The sequence below is a fragment of the Oncorhynchus gorbuscha genome, linkage group LG03 (genome assembly GCF_021184085.1).
Source record: "Oncorhynchus gorbuscha isolate QuinsamMale2020 ecotype Even-year linkage group LG03, OgorEven_v1.0, whole genome shotgun sequence".
NCBI classification, from domain to species: Eukaryota; Metazoa; Chordata; class Actinopteri; order Salmoniformes; family Salmonidae; genus Oncorhynchus; species Oncorhynchus gorbuscha.
The window spans coordinates 36,043,725-36,061,643 of record NC_060175.1 but is presented as its reverse complement, the minus strand read 5'-3'; the positions used below and the strand labels follow the sequence as shown (position 1 = coordinate 36,061,643).

General features: G+C 45.1%; 1 protein-coding gene across 1 annotated transcript; it reads right to left on the bottom strand.

Annotated features, from left to right (window-relative positions):
• Positions 1-15: 15 nt before the first annotated feature.
• LOC124031293 (integrin beta-7-like) lies at positions 16-15,421 on the bottom strand. Its single transcript, XM_046342365.1, has 15 exons — positions 15,108-15,421; positions 14,783-14,862; positions 6,513-6,708; positions 6,144-6,314; positions 5,768-6,009; positions 5,096-5,251; positions 4,865-4,960; positions 4,630-4,719; positions 3,959-4,105; positions 3,522-3,724; positions 2,906-3,132; positions 2,568-2,775; positions 2,204-2,397; positions 1,776-1,936; positions 16-1,451 (listed from the first exon to the last, which is right to left on the bottom strand). Exons 1-15 carry the CDS (start codon positions 15,169-15,171, stop codon positions 1,383-1,385), a joined length of 2,304 nt encoding a protein of 767 aa, XP_046198321.1. The 5' UTR covers positions 15,172-15,421; the 3' UTR covers positions 16-1,382.
• Positions 15,422-17,919: the final 2,498 nt, after the last annotated feature.

Here is a 17,919-nt window from a genome sequence, read left to right as displayed (position 1 = left end):
CCATCCGAGTGGAATTTAACTAATTATGTGAATTCTGAAGGTAATTGGTTGCACCAGATCTTATGTAGGGGCTTCATAGTAAAGGGGATGAATGCTTTTGCACGCAACACTTTTCAGTTGTTAATTGTTTTGAAACAAGTAATTTTTTCATTTCACTTCAACAAATTTGGACAATTTTGTGTATGTCCATTACATTGGGGCGGCAGGGTAGCCTAGTGGTTAGAGCGTTGGACTAGTTACTGGAAGGTTGCAAGGCCGTCATTGAAAATAAGAATTAGTTCTTAACTGACTTGCCTAGTTAAATAAAGGTAAAATATATATATATATAAAAAAAAATTATAAAAAAAAAAAAAATCCATTTAAATTACAAATTTAACCAAAACCTCAAGGAGTGATGAACACTTGCAAGGCATATACCACACCCCCCCCCATTCCTTATTGCTTAAATAGAAATAAGACCATGCTCATAAACAAATATTGTCCTCCCTAATCTTAAACGGCACCGACCGCCATTGGTTTCTACAGATGGTAAATTAAATATTAAAATTTGTATTATTATATTATTGATTGATTGACTATGGCTTTTCAAGTCAGCCAGCAGTGCTATTTGCAGAGTAAGTTCTAGGTAAATGGTGTGATTTTTCAGCCATTCCTGAACTTGTAACCAAAAACAAGCTACATACATATGAGCAGTACCAAAACAATTTATCTAATGATTCTGTCTCTTCGCAGCAAAATCTGTAGAGCTGGGATGGTTGTATTCCCCATATACAATTTACATCAACAACATAGGTCAAGCAGTAGGAAGCAGTCTTATTCTAAACTGGCCCCTCCTTGGATTATGTGTTAAAAGCTCTACAACAAAGCTTCCTTAGTGTCCAACAAGCTTTCTCTGCCCTTAACCTGGTTCTGAACACCTCCAAAGGTCATGTGGTTCAGTAGGAAAAATTAAACTGAAATTGTAACCATCTTTCTATGGCTTGTTTCAAAAATAGGGATATTTTGGAGAGGTTTTAATTTTAAAATAACCGAAACTGAGAGGTTATAATCTGGACAAAGGGAAAAAGGCCATTTTTGAACAAGGGGTGAGCCATTCTTACTAATCTGCTAGAGAACCAGTTCCGATTTAAGTATAACTTTTATATGACTTAAGCCTTTAGAGAGATTCAATATTCTAATATTTTATCATTTTAGTCCTTCAAATGTATATTTATTATACAAATCGGCTCATTGAATTTTTCCAATTAAAGTGGATAAAGGAACAAGCAGTTCCTCTTCTAGAAGTTAGGATCAGTATATGGTCCCACTTTCGCTTATTACTGTATGTAACAGATTTTCCTGAAGTAAAGTGTTGGTTGGCTTCAGAGTTGAATGGGTTTGGATCAGTCCTCTTGAATGTGTATGGGGTTTATAACTATGGTTGTGGCGTCCTGGAACAAAGGATTTTCGATCTGAAACACAAAGGACCAACAAGAGATAAGTTTAGTACAGAGCGAGCATCATGTTATCAACAACCAACACTTAACATTATACATCTTTCATTAAAGACTCCTTAAGTTGATTATTTGCTTTAAAAAAAATGACAAAACAACAATAAGAAGGACAAACACATTCACAAATAATAAAGAAATCCACTATTCATACAATAAACTATGAGACTGAGAACAATGGACAGATATTTGGTTATGAGAAACGACCAGTTAACACAGAGACATCTATCCTATTTGACATATCATGGTGATTCATTGTCATGTGTATACTGTTCTTTCTCTCACATTTTTCCAGACTACAGTCTCCGTTGCTTTGAGGAAGCTGGCGTACTCTCTCTGGTAGTGGAACTCCAGCATCAGCCAGCTGATGAGGATCACTGCGATCCCAATGAAGATGATGCTGGACACCGAGCTGCCAATGATCACATAAGTCTTGTCAACAGAGCCTGCCAGGGATGTGAAGAGGAAGAGTTTGTAGTAGAACATGGTCCTGACTTTTTGTCTAACGCAAAGCATCTTTGATCAAACAACTATAGCAGAATAGGTCCATATACGCAGAAGAAGGATGTCATAGGAGTGATCTTTTTTAGGTGTGCCTAAGAGCTAGCAATATTATGAATTGCTCCAATGAGCAGTGAGAATAGAAATGGTAAAAACAGTAAGCCAGTTGGATACATAGCCATGTTAAAATCTTGAAAATAAAGGATAATCACGGGGCAGATCTGCGTAGAGGACCAGGATGTTGCCATCAGGGAACAGCTCCACTTTGTAGGAGATGGTGTCTTCTCTGCAAGGGAACTCCTGGGGTCCCTCAACCCAAGTGGGCTTGACTGAGCCACATGGTCGGCTACAGTTACTCTTTAGTCCGTCACTTTCCTTATTGGCCAATTCACACGTCACACAGGCCCTGGAAATGTTACACAATGACAGGTTAACAGACATACTGAAGGTACACAGACACACACACAAGCACACACACAGACACTGCATTATTGTAATGTAAAGTGTTCCTGTAAGGTCACAATTGAAGTACTAAACTTTGGCAACCTGGAAACGCAGTTATTTTCTTGTACTCACAGGAATTTTGCACATGCATTAGCAATCTTTGAGCAGCTCATGCCAAAGAAGTCATTGTTGCACTGGCACTGGTTACACTGGCATGTTCCCTGGCCATTGCACAGCTTCCCAGCAGTCCTGCACTGGTCGGTGAGGGTGGAACAGTCACACGCAGAGCCTGTGTAGTTGGCATGACACTTACATGTTCCACAGTCACACTGCCCATTACCTGCAGGAGACAGGCGGAAAACGTTGTCAAACACAGCTGAAAAATGGGCTCCAATAAGGTGTAGCTATAAGGAACACATTCTTAACCAATCAAAATGCATGGCCTGAACTAACTGTTTTAGTTTACACACCACTGCAGAGCATGTTGTTGTGGCGGTCACAGCTGTTGTCATCACATTGGCAGAAATCACCACGGTGGGTGCCCTGGCACACACATATGCCACACTCACAGCCCCCGTGCCCGCTACATAGCAGCGGGGAGCTGTCTTGGCGACATGTTGTGTCCATAGAGTCGGCAGAGATCATGTCCTTAGGCTGCTCACACTCACACCTTTGACCCAGGTGGTCCTCGTCACAGCTAAAGTGCACAGCATTTTACAAAAACAATGAAAAAAATTGGGTGAAACAACAAAAAACGGGACATTCTGGGACTTAATTTGGGCTAGGAGTTTCTGGTCAGGTCACGTAATCAGGGAAGACTTCTAGCCCTACTCATCAGTACCTCAAAAACACTTTAATCACTGTAACAATGGGAAACTATTCACTTGAATCCCCTCAAGTTTTGATTCTGAGAACTTTTATATTTGATACATTTCTTTAACTATAGAAACTTGTTTACTGCTATGTGGTAACAGTCAAACTGCAGTCTGCAGCTGTTTCCCTTACTGTGTGCAATTTGTAAGCACAGTTCTCTAATCTCACCAACCAGGAGGTGCTGTGAGTTCTCGTCATAATTTGAGGACTTGCCTGCAGATTCCGCAGTTGAGCGTTCCCTTTTCATTGCAGTGTGTGGACTGCTGTTCTCTGTCATGGCAGTCACAGTCACACAGGGTTTCCACGGAGACCTTCAGGGTCTCACTGATGCCCTGCAGTTTGAGGACAAACTGCTTCTTCTCCTTCAGACATTCTCCTTCAGACATTGAAATATTCAGACTCACTGTGAAGTCAACCTGGGTGCAATGGAGAGGATAATACACAATAAATTGGTCTGTAACACAAGTCCTATACAGTATACCATTAAATAAACCCAGTGTATGCTGGTTTTGTTGTTTTCTGCCATTGATTTCAAGTGAGCAACTATTACATAACTACATATATTACGTGACTAAATCCATTAAAGACATGAGCCTTGCTTTCCTTGTTCACATCTTGTTTTTGCCCTCCACCCCTGCTTTGTGCCAGACCTGCTGGTTGAGCTTGACGTTCATGCACTCGCCCCTCCTCTGCCACGGGGTGTTGTCCCCTTCTGCAGGGGTGCAGTGGGATCTGTAGGTCACGTCCAGACCTAAGGGGGCTCCATGGTGCTCCAATAAGATAGTGGAGGACAGGTTCTGTGAACAGATATGCATCACTATAGACAGGAGAGTTGATGATTTTATATTTTTGTCTATGTGTCCAATAAATGGAATTTCATTGCAAAGCCACAGTGATACGTTTGTTTGTAAGTAATACATTTCAAAAGTGTTTTATATTTCTCTAGGCCTAAATGTCTTAAATTCCTAGAGAAATGTAGGTCTATCATGTATGAAACCTTAACTTTACCACTAGGAAGATTGACACATAATTTGCCAGTATATTTTTCTACTTGTGAGAGCATAGCACATACTATATCCTTCACTAGCTAACCACGAGGCCAGGGATTCTAGTGAAAATACATATGGGAGCTGGTTCTACTATTTTAGTCTGCTGTGTGAGTCGTGGCCATAACCACAGACATGATTTTATGTCCTCTTTTGAATATGCATTTTATTGGTCATTGCAGCCTTTTGCCATTGAAGTATTTCACAATTTTGCAGTAGCTTGGCACTAATTATTGTCAACTGTGTTCTAGGCTTGAGACCGTTGAGATACTCACACTGTAGGCCTCTAAGATGAGCTGGACCACGTTGCTGGAGTCGTTCTTCAGGACTCCCAGCACTGACTGAGGGATTAGCTTACTCAATGCCTAGAGAAGTGTGTGTGTATATGTGTGTTTGTTTAGATATGGGCACAATAGGGAGAGACGGGGTGAAGGTAGAAATACAGAGGTTAAACATTTTGTGAACTTTTGGAATTTGCTTTAACAAACTATCTCTCCTATCAGTCCTGACCTTGTAGGCAGCAACACTGTCCTCGGTGACAGCAAAGATGAGCTGGATGTTATTGGCTGCCAGGACCCTGGCGAGCTGGCCAACCGATGGGTAGTCCTTAGACACATAGGAAGTGGATTAAATAACCACAGAAAGGCGTTGTAGTTGCCCAGCTCTTCCACAACAAATGTCACTGAAACAAGCTCACTTCTTCTAAGTGTTGATCATTCCACCCCTCTGTTGATAACTCACATATTTAATGCCATCGTAGAAGCCGCTGCCATTGAGATGACACTTCCCATCATTAGGTTCGAATATCCCAGCCAGCCTGCCGTCCCCGGCAATGTGGAAGGTGTCATCTGACGTGTAAACCAGGATCCGAGTGACATTGTTCCAACCAATCACACCCTGGAGGGAGGGAGGGAGGGAGGGAGGGAGGGAGGGAGGGAGGGAGGGAGGGAGGGAGGGAGAGAAAGGGAGAGAAAGGGAGAGAAAGGGAGAGAAATAGAAATGGACAATGTAGACATACGTTGTAGCAGACTGGTCTCCTCGACCAAACGTTACATAGTAAATGTAAATCTGAGGCATTCACATTAATATGATATGTAACGTTTGGTATGGTTTCGTAAGATGGAAGGTTACTTAACCCCCAACCTAGCTAACGTTAGCCACCTAGCTAGCCACCCCTAGCTAACATTAGCCACAACAAAATGGAATTTGTAACATATGATACGTTTTGAAAATTCATAGCATATCGTACATTTTTCAAATTCGTAAGATATCGTATGAATTGCAATTTGTAACATATCATACAAAATGGAATGTCTCGGGATTTACTACTAAATGCTCTGAGACCACATTGGTTGTAGACATCCTAGCCTCTATACAGAGGTAACTGTGTTTGGTCATGTATGACAGTCCTACCTGGCAGACAGCTGCCTGCATGATGGCGTCAAAGCCAGACTCGGGGGAGTCCAGGTTTCCAGAGATGATCTGGTTGCTGACCCTGGTCTTGAACTCGGCCACGTCCTGGGTTAGTCCCAGAATGTTCTGGAAGCTGAAGGCAGGTTGACAGGTGTACAGGCGGCTGGGACAGGGGTTGTTCTTCTTGTCCTTAACCTGGCTGACATACGGCAGAGCCACCTTGTCCACAAACGAGCCAAAGCCTGATAGGGAGAGAGGCGAGTGATAGAGGTGGACAAAATGAGGATAGGTGGCATAGTCAGATGACTACACACAGTTGATTAAATCCTAACTTGAAATCCTTACTTCTGCAAAAGTCTGTCTCCTCAGCACTCACCTATGCGGACCTTATTGGTGACGTTTTTTAGAGTAGAGAGGATTTCCTGGCCCAGATTCTTGATGGTGTCCAGGTCGTCCCTCATGGAGAAGGACAGGTCCATTAGGTAGTACAGGTCTATGGGGTAGCCCTCGGCTCTCTTGAATGACACACTGAAGGTCTGAGGGACTCCTGAAACCAGACGGGTCAGTTAGTACAGGTATGGCAAAGCATGCATCAATAGGAGACTAGTACTGTTATGTCTAGTACTTCACACTCCTTAATAAAGGATCAATAAAGCACCACAAAGAATATCAGATTTGGACCTGTCCTTGCTTGTTCACTGAGAAATACTGAGCAGCTGCTGTGTACGAGTCATATAATTCTCACCGACTCTGAGTTTGAAGAGGAGGTTTTGTGGCTTAAGCTGGACCACATTGTCTGGGTCGCTGCTGAGCTCATTGTTCTTTAGGAAGACCAGTTCTGATTGGGGGTTGATGATGTCTGTCTGCTCACAGCCTCTGGTCCTCAGAGACTCAGCAGTGTCACACCTCCGCTCAGTGGACTCCCCAGACTTCAGGAAGTCCTGTCAGGAGGATAGGTATCATGGTCTTAGTTCATAATGATATAGACAAAACAACACTGACTCATACCAGTGAGGTGCCAGGTTATCATGTGGGCCTGCCTCTTGTCAGTTAAACAGATGGGGTTACATCTCTGTTTTAGGCTTAGAATTCTTACACAAAAACATTGTTATTATTTTTAAACATATATGGGACATGTGATTATGATACATAGGACCTATCGATTAGACCGAGAAAGGGTTAGATTGCAAGGAGAAATGACAGAGAAGAAGTCAAAAGCCAACAAACATTTGAATATCTTGATTCATGTCGAAAAGCTAGCTTACAAAGAATAACAACAAAAAATATCTAGTTAACAGAAGAAAGGAAGACAAAATAAGGACAAAAGAAGGACAGAAGAAAAAGGAAAAGAAAGAGGACAACAAAGTGAAACAGTCAGCACTTCTATTGCAACTTCGTATTTCGTCGTCCTAACGTAGTCTACACTGCTATCTGCCCAGCAGCTAGCCAGCTAGCAAACGTCCACCGTCTACCGAATAGCAGCACTGTAGAAACTATTACACTCAACTGAACGACTTGATTAGTGTAGTGTTAGCTAGCTACATAGTTGTCTTTGCTGTCTTCGTATCCAAGATAATTGTGTAGTTTAGAGCGTGTAGTCTTAGAGTGATTATCTTAATTTACCGAGGTTAGCTAGCCAGCTATTTGTCGTCCTTAACGTAGGAGACACTGCTAGCTAGCCAACAGCTAGCCAACGTCTACTGAATAGAACTTCCGCACTCAACAACCCGGTCGCATTCCGCTTCGCTCCACAGGTAGTATCACATTTTTCATTTCATTTCATTACAGCACAACGGTTTGATTTGTTTGATCGTAGCTAGCTACATAGCTAGCTACATAGCCGTCTGTGTATCAAAGATAATTGTGTAGTCTAGAGCGATTTTCTAGGTTAGCTAGCCAGCTATTGTCGTTCTTTTAACGCAACGTAACGTAATCAACACTGCTAGCTAGCCAGCTAGCCCCCGAATAGCAGCACTGTAGAAACTACTACACTCAACGGAACGACTTGATTAGTGTAGTGTCAACAACGCAGCCACTGTCAGCTAGCCTACAAAGTCAACAACGCAGCCACTGCCAGCTAGCCTACTTCAGCAGTACTGTATCATTTTTAATAATTTTAGTCAATAAGATTCTTGCTACGTAAGCTTAACTTTCTGAACATTCGAGACGTGTAGTCCACTTGTCATTCCAATCTCCTTGCATTAGCGTAGCCTCTTCTGTAGCCTGTCAACTATGTGTCTGTCTATCCCTGTTCTCTCCTCTCTGCACAGACCATACAAACGCTCCACACCGCGTGGCCGCTGCCACCCTAATCTGGTGGTCCCAGCGCGCACGACCCACGTGGAGTTCCAGGTCTCCGGTAGCCTCTGGAACTGCCGATCTGCAGCCAACAAGGCAGAGTTCATCTCAGCCTATGCCTCCCTCCAGTCCCTCGACTTCTTGGCACTGACGGAAACATGGATCACCACAGATAACACTGCTACTCCTACTGCTCTCTCTTCGTCCGCCCACGTGTTCTCGCACACCCCGAGAGCTTCTGGTCAGCGGGGTGGTGGCATAGGGATCCTTATCTCTCCCATGTGGTCATTCTCTCTTTCTCCCCTTACCCATCTGTCTATCGCCTCCTTTGAATTTCATGCTGTCACAGTTACCAGCCCTTTCAAGCTTAACATCCTTATCATTTATCGCCCTCCAGGTCCCCTCGGAGAGTTCATCAATGAGCTTGATGCCTTGATAAGCTCCTTTCCTGAGGACGGCTCACCTCTCACAGTTCTGGGCGACTTTAACCTCCCCACGTCTACCTTTGACTCATTCCTCTCTGCCTCCTTCTTTCCACTCCTCTCCTCTTTTGACCTCACCCTCTCACCTTCCCCCTACTCACAAGGCAGGCAATACGCCGACCTCATCTTTACTAGATGCTGTTCTTCCACTAACCTCATTGCAACTCCCCTCCAAGTCTCCGACCACTACCTTGTATCCTTTTCCCTCTCGCTCTCATCCAACACTTCCCACACTGCCCCTACTCGGATGGTATCGCGCCGTCCCAACCTTCGCTCTCTCCCCCGCTACTCTCTCCTCTTCCATCCTATCATCTCTTCCCTCTGCTCAAACCTTCTTCAACCTATCTCCTGATTCTGCCTCCTCAACCCTCCTCTCCTCCCTTTCTGCATCCTTTGACTCTCTATGTCCCCTATCTTCCAGGCCGGCTCGGTCCTCCCCTCCCGCTCCGTGGCTTGACGACTCAATGCGAGCTCACAGAACAGGGCTCCGGAAGGCCGAGCGGAAATGGAGGAAAACTCGCCTCCCTGCGGACCTGGCATCCTTTCACTCCCTCCTCTCTACATTTTCCTCCTCTGTCTCTGCTGCTAAAGCCACTTTCTACCACTCTAAATTCCAAGCATCTGCCTCTAACCCTAGGAAGCTCTTTGCCACATTCTCCTCCCTCCTGAATCCTCCTCCCCCTCCCCCCTCCTCCCTCTCTGCAGATGACTTCGTCAACCATTTTGAAAAGAAGATTGACGACATCCGATCCTCGTTTGCTAAGTCAAACAACACCGCTGGTTCTGCTCACACTGACCTACCCTGTGCTCTGACCTCTTTCTCCCCTCTCTCTCCAGATGAAATCTCGCGTCTTGTGACGGCCGGCCGCCCAACAACCTGCCCGCTCGACCCTATCCCCTCCTCTCTTCTCCAGACCATTTCCGGAGACCTTCTCCCTTACCTCACCTCGCTCATCAACTTATCCCTGACCGCTGGCTACGTCCCTTCCGTCTTCAAGAGAGCGAGAGTTGCACCCCTTCTGAAAAAACCTACACTCGATCCCTCCGATGTCAACAACTACAGACCAGTATCCCTTCTTTCTTTTCTCTCCAAAACTCTTGAACGTGCCGTCCTTGGTCAGCTCTCCCGCTATCTCTCTCAGAATGACCTTCTTGATCCAAATCAGTCAGGTTTCAAGACTAGTCATTCAACTGAGACTGCTCTTCTCTGTATCACGGAGGCGCTCCGCACCGCTAAAGCTAACTCTCTCTCCTCTGCTCTCATCCTTCTAGACCTATCGGCTGCCTTCGATACTGTGAACCATCAGATCCTCCTCTCCACCCTCTCCGAGTTGGGCATCTCCGGCGCGGCCCACGCTTGGATTGCGTCCTACCTGACAGGTCGCTCCTACCAGGTGGCGTGGCGAGAATCTGTCTCCTCACCACGCGCTCTCACCACTGGTGTCCCCCAGGGCTCTGTTCTAGGCCCTCTCCTATTCTCGCTATACACCAAGTCACTTGGCTCTGTCATAACCTCACATGGTCTCTCCTATCATTGCTATGCAGACGACACACAATTAATCTTCTCCTTTCCCCCTTCTGATGACCAGGTGGCGAATCGCATCTCTGCATGTCTGGCAGACATATCAGTGTGGATGACGGATCACCACCTCAAGCTGAACTTCGGCAAGACGGAGCTGCTCTTCCTCCCGGGGAAGGACTGCCCGTTCCATGATCTCGCCATCACGGTTGACAACTCCATTGTGTCCTCCTCCCAGAGCGCTAAGAACCTTGGCGTGATCCTGGACAACAAACTGTCGTTCTCAACTAACATCAAGGCGGTGGCCCGTTCCTGTAGGTTCATGCTCTACAACATCCGCAGAGTACGACCCTGCCTCACACAGGAAGCGGCGCAGGTCCTAATCCAGGCACTTGTCATCTCCCGTCTGGATTACTGCAACTCGCTGTTGGCTGGGCTCCCTGCCTGTGCCATTAAACCCCTACAACTCATCCAGAACGCCGCAGCCCATCTAGTGTTCAACCTTCCCACGTTCTCTCACGTCACCCCGCTCCTCCGCTCTCTCCACTGGCTTCCAGTTGAAGCTCGCATCCGCTACAAGACCATGGTGCTTGCCTACGGAGCTGTGAGGGGAACGGCACCTCAGTACCTCCAGGCTCTGATCAGGCCCTACACCCAAATAAGGGCACTGCGTTCATCCACCTCTGGCCTGCTCGCCTCCCTACCACTGAGGAAGTACAGTTCCCGCTCAGCTCAGTCAAAACTGTTCGCTGCTCTGGCTCCCCAATGGTGGAACAAACTCCTCACGACGCCAGGACAGCGGAGTCAATCACCACCTTCCGGAGACACCTGAAACCCCACCTCTTTAAGGAATACCTAGGATAGGATAAAGTAATCCTTCTCACCCCCCTTAAAATACTTAGATGCACTATTGTAAAGTGGTTGTTCCACTGGATGTCATAAGGTGAATGCACCAATTTGTAAGTCGCTCTGGATAAGAGCGTCTGCTAAATGACTTAAATGTAAATGTAAATGAAAAAAAAGCAGTCAACAACAAAATGACACAGAGAAAAAAATACAGATAATTTAAAGTATTGAAAGTAAAATGTGCAGGAGATGAACGTGGAAATAGAAAGACGGAAGTGAGTCTGACACCAGGAGCATAATGCTGTCATAAGAAATCACAGAGAGCTGCAGAAGCAAAATACACAATTAAAATATCGACCCTTTTTGGTTCCAGGTAAAACTATTTTGTGTTCCATGTAGAACCCTACATGCAAACAGTTCTAAACAGAACCCAAAGTTTTTTTTACCTGGATCCAAAAGGGTTCTACAGTCCCATCCCACTGGTCAAAAACTGGTTGAATGAACATTGTTCCATGTCATTTCAACCCCAAAAATCTATGTGATGACGTTGAATCAACGTGGAAAACTAATTGGATTTGCAAAGTCATCAGCGTTAGTGCATTTCATCTTTTTTTTCACCCAACTTTTAACCTAAATCCAATGACATGGTAAAATGTTTTGTTGATTTCACATTGCATTCACGTTAGCTGAATCCAACCAAATGTATGTAAATGTAAATTGAACTCAACCAAATGTAAATCAAAACAATATGTTGAACTGATGTCTGTGCCCAGTGGGATACTGTATCCGCTACGGATCCGCAGTCAAACGACCACCTCTCATCACTGTCAAACGCTCCCTAAAACACTTCTGTGAGCAGGCCTTTCTAATCAACCTGGCCCGGGTATCCTGGAAGGATATTGACCTCATCCTGTCAGATGAGGATGCCTGGTCATTCTTTAAAAGTAACTTCCTCACCATTTTAGATAAGCATGCTCCGTTCAAAAAATGCAGAACTAAGAACAGATGTAGCCCTTGGTTCACTCCAGACCTGACTGCCCTCGACCAGCACAAAAACATCCTGTGGCGGACTGCCATAGCATCGAATAGTCCCGCGATATGCAACTGTTCAGGGAAGTCAGAAACCAATACACGCAGTCAGTCAGGAAAGCAAAGGCCAGCTTCTTCAGGCAGAAATTTGCATCCTGTAGCTCTAACTCCAAAAAGTTCTGAGACACTGTGAAGTCCATGGAGAACAAGAGCACCTCCTCCCAGCTGCCCACTGCACTGAGGCTAGGTAACACGGTCACCACCGATAAATCCATGATTATCGAAAACTTCAACAAGCATTTCTCAACGGCTGGCCATGCCTTCCCCCTGGCTATCCCAACCTCGGCCAACAGCTCCGCTCCCCCCGCACCTACTCGCCCAAGCCTCTCCAGGTTCCCCTTTACCCAAATCCAGATGGCAGATGTTCTGAAAGAGCTGCAAAACCTGGACCTGTACAAATCAGCTGGGCTTGACAATCTGGACCCTCTATTTCTGAAACTTTCCGCCGCCATTGTCGCTACCCCTATTATCAGCCTTTTCAACCTCTCTTTCATATTGTCTGGATTCCCAAGGATTGGAAAGCTGCCGCAGTCATCCCCCTCTTCAAAGGGGGAGACACCCTGGACCCAAACTGTTACAGACCTATATCCATCCTGCCCTGCCTATCTAAGGTCTTCGAAAGCCAAGTCAACAAACAGGTCACTGACCATCTCAAATCCCACCGTACCTTCTCCGCTGTGCAATCTGGTTTCCGAGCCGGTCACGGGTGCACCTCAGCCACGCTCAAGGTACTAAACGATATCATAACCGCCATCGATAAAAGACAGTACTGTGCAGCCGTCTTCATCGACCTGGCCAAGGCTTTCGACTCTGTCAATCACCATATTCTTATCGGCAGACTCAGTAGCCTTGGTTTTTCTGATGACTGCCTTGCCTGGTTCACCAACTACTTTGCAGACAGAGTTCAGCGTGTCAAATCGGAGGGCATGCTGTCCGGTCCTCTGGCAGTCTATATGGGGGTGCCACAGGGTTCAATTCTCGGGCCGACTCTTTTCTCTGTATATATCAATGATGTTGCTCTTGCTGCGATTCCCTGATCCACCTCTACGCAGACGACACTATTCTGTATACTTCCGACCCGTCCTTGGACACTGTGCTATCTAACCTCCAAACGAACTTCAATGCCATACAACACTCCTTCTGTGGCCTCCAACTGCTCTTAAACGCTAGTAAAACCCAATGCATGCTTTTCAACCGTTCGCTGCCTGCACCCGCACGCCCGACTAGCATCACCACCCTGGATGGTTCCGACCTAGAATATGTGGACAACTATAAGTACCCAGGTGTCTGGCTAGACTGTAAACTCTCCTTCCAGACTCATATCAAACATCTCCAATCTAAAATCAAATCTAGAGTCGGCTTTCTATTCTGCAACAAAGCCTCCTTCACTCACGCCGCCAAACTTACCCTAGTAAAACCGACTATCCTACCGATCCTCGACTTCGGCGATGTCATCTACAAAATAGCTTCCAATACTCTACTCAGCAAACTGGATGCAGTTTATCACAGTGCCATCCGTTTTGTTACTAAAGCACCTTATACCACCCACCACTGCGACCTGTATGCTCTAGTCGGCTGGCCCTCGCTACATATTCATCGCCAGACCCACTGGCTCCAGGTCATCTACAAGTCCATGCTAGGTAAAGCTCCGCCTTATCTCAGTTCACCGGTCACGATGGCAACACCCACCCATAGCAGGCGCTCCAGCAGGTGTATCTCACTGATCATCCCTAAAGCCAACACCTAATTTGACCGCCTTTCGTTCCAGTTCTCTGCTGCCTGTGACTGGAACGAATTGCAAAAATCGCTGAAGTTGGAGACTTATCTCCCTCACCAACTTCAAACATCTGCTATCTGAGCAGCTAACCGATCGCTGCAGCTGTATATAGTCTATCGGTTAATAGCCCACCCAATTTTACCTACCTCATCCCCATACGGTTTATATTTATTTACTTTTCTGCTCTTTTGCACACCAATATCTCTACCTGTACATGACCATCTGATCATGTATCACTCCAGTGTTAATCTGCAAAATTGTAATTATCCGCCTACCTCCTCATGCCTTTTGCACACAATGTATATATAGACTCTCTTTTTTTCTACTGTGTTATTGACTTGTTAATTGTTTACTCCATGTGTTGTCTGTTCACACTGCTATGCTTTATCTTGGCCAGGTCACAGTTGCAAATGAGAACTTGTTCTCAACTAGCCTACATGGTTAAATAAAGGTGAAATATTTTTTTTTATAAAAATAAATACTTCAGTCATTTGATACTAGTATAAATGGCTGAGGATACCTATAACCTTTTTCTTTAAATGTATAACAATGTGAAGGAGGAATTGAAACATTCACTTGACCTAACTGTCTTTCAGTCAATCTCTCACAAAACTTATCATCAGGAGGTAAAGAGTTGTTATTTTGACACGTTAGCAAAATGTCTGCCAAACTGTAGAAGCTGTTGAAAAAATAAGATATATATTATCTTACATGAGCTTGATGGGACGTCATTGTCTAATCTCACCAAAAATGCACAAGGATATTACCATTCAGACCGCAATGAAGACCTATAGTATGTCGGCTCCTATTGTAAGTAGCTCCTACAGTGGCCCTAATGTCGTTGTCCCTACATGTTGTAAGTCAACTCACAAAGCATTCAAAGGCCATTGAGTTCAAGAATTAAGAGTAGAGAAAGTATAGCAAAACTCAAGGATAAAACATGATACAGTTTTAAACAAATACAGGCAGCAGCAGCAAGCTCGTTGATACATGATAAGGCTGACCTTGTGTTTGCACCAAGCACATCCAGGGCTCCTCAGGCAGGCTGAACATGAGGGCTGGGACACACATATTTGGGGGATCCCTGACACACCAAACAAAACAATGAAATATTTAATTACCCCTGACTCTTTCAGACACACAGCAGAGATTGAGGAGATTGTGTTTGCTCTCATAACGGAGCTGCCATTACCCATGTCTGCCTTGTCAATTCAGAAAGTGAATTCTAATTCAACAATTGCAAAATCCTAATTTGTAATTAAATGACACTTCAATTCAATGTAAATGGGATACCCCCAACCCTGACTAGTAGTTGTAGATGAGACTTACCTTGAATTTGGATCTGTCCCACACAGTACAAAATAAAGGTTCCTAATAAAAAGAAGCCAACCATTGCCTGAGGATAGCGATGGAATGAGAAATAGACAGACAGAGAGGATTAGGGACTTCTCCTGGATAGAAAAAAATCAAGTGAGTTGTGAGAAGACGGAAGCAGGAGGCAGACAGAACTCAGCAGACAAGCCATTTCCCCTTGAGTTCTCACAAATTGTCAACCACCTACCACCTACATACTTCATTTTCAGAAGTTTCTGTAGTCGGTGCTCTTGGAAATAAGAAAAATAACACACAACCAATTCTGAGTCACTAGTTTGAAACCAGAGGCTTTCTCCAATCTCCTTCATGTGAGAAATGAAACTCAAAGCTAAACCAAACCTTATTTCTACTTCAGAAACGTTCTCCTGAAGTTCCTATATTGGTATGATCACACATGATAGAATCAAAGAATTATAGTGATTTGAATATCACTCTTACATTTACAAACACATACTGAACAAAAATATAAATGCAACATGTAAAGTGTTATTCTCATGTTTCATGAGCTGAAATATTTTCCATATGCACAAAAAGCTTATTTATCTCAAATTTGTTGCACAAATGTGTTTACATTCCTGTTAGTGAGCATTTCTCCTTTTCCAAGATAATCCATCCACCTGACAGGTGTGGCATATCAAGAAGCTGATTAAATAGCATGATCATTACACAGGTGCACCTTGTGCTGGGGGGCAATAAAAGACCACTCTAAAATGTACAGTTTTGTCACACAACACAATGCCACAGATGTCTCAAGTTTTGAGGGAGCATGCAATTGCCATGCTGACTGCAGGAATGTCCACCAAAGCTGTTGCCAGATAAATAATGTTAATTTCTCTACCATAAAACGCCTCCAACGTCATTTTAGAGAATTTGGCAGTACGTTCAACTGGTCTCACAACCGCAGACCACGTGTAACCATGCCAACCCAGGACCTCTACATCCATCTTCTTCACCTGTGGGATCGTCTGAGACCAGCGACCCGGACAGCTGATGAAACTGTGGGTTTGCACAACCGAAGAACTTCTGCACAAACTGTCAGAAACTGTCTTAGGGAAGCTCATCTGCGTGCCCATTGTCCTCCCCAGGGTTTTGACCTGACTGCAGTTCGGCATCGGAAACAACTTCAATGGGAAAATGCTCACCTTAGATGGCAACTGGCACGCTGGAGAACTGTGCTCTTCGTGGATGAATCCCAGTTTCAACTGTACTGGGCAAATTGCAGACAGCAGGTATGGCGTGTGGGCAAGCGGTTTGCTGATGTCAACGTTGGGAACAGAGTGCCCCATAGTGGGGGTGGGGTTATGGTAGGGGCAGGCATAAGCTACGGACAACGAACACAATTATATTTATTGATGGAAATTTGAATGCACAGAGATACCGTAATGAGATCCTGAGGCCCATTGTTGTGCCATTCATCCACTGCCATCATATCATATTTCAGCATGATAATGCATGGCCCCATGTCAAAAAGATCTGTACACAATTAATTCCTGGAAGCTGAAAATGTCCCATTTCTTCCATAGCCTGCATACTCACCAGACATGTCACCAATTGAACATGTTTGGGATTCTCTAGATTGACGTGTATGACAGCATGTTTCAGTTCCCACAAATATCCAGGAACTTCGCACAGCCTTTGAAGAGGAGTGGGACAACATTCCACAGGCCACAATCAACAGCCTGATCAACTCTATGCAAAGGACATGCAACCTGCCTAAATGACTACAGACCCGTAGCACTCACGTCCGTAGCCATGAAGTGCTTTGAAAGGTTGGTAATGGCTCACATCAACACCATTATCCCAGAAACCCTAGACCCACTCCAATTTGCATATCACCCAAACAGATCCACAGATGATGCAATCTCTATTGCACTCCACACTGCCCTTTCCCACCTGGACAAAAGGAACACTTACGTGAGAATGCTATTCATTGACTACAGCTCAGCGTTCAACACCATAGTGCCTTCACGTTCATCACTAAGCTAAGGATCATGGGACTCCTTCTGCAACTGGATCCTGGACTTCCTGACAGGCCACACCCAGGTGCTTGAGGGTAGGCAGCAACACATCTGCCACACTGATCCTCAACACTGGAGCTCCCCAGGGGTGCGTGCTCAGTCCCCTCCTGTACAACCTGTTCACCCACGACTGCATGGCCAGGCATGACACCAACACCATCATTAAGTTTGCAGATGACACAACAGTGGTATGCCTGATTACCAACAACGACGAGACAGCCTATAGTGAGGAAGTCAGAGACCTGGCCAGGTGGTGCCAGAATAACAACCTATCCCTCAACGTATCCAAGACTAAGGAGATTATTGTGGACTACAAGAAAAGGAGGACCAAGCACTCCCCCATTCTCATCGACGGGGATGTAGTGGAGCAGTTTGAGAGCTCCAAGTTCCTTGGTGTCCACATCAACAACAAACTAGAATGGTCCAAACACACCAAGACAGTCGTGAAGAGGGCACGACAAAGTCTATTCTCCCTCAGGAAACTAAAAAGATTTGGCATGGGTTCTGAGATCCTCAAAAGGTTCTATAGCTGCAACATTGAGAGCATCCTGACCGGTTGCATCACTGCCTGATACGGAAAATGCTCGGCCTCTGACTGCAAGGCACTACAGAGGGTAGTGTTTACGGCCCAGTATATCAATGCCATCCAGGACCTCTACACCAGGCGATGTCAGAGGAAGGCCCTAAAAATTGTCAAAGACCCCAGCCACCCCAGTCATAGACTGTTCTCTCTACTACCGCATGGCAAG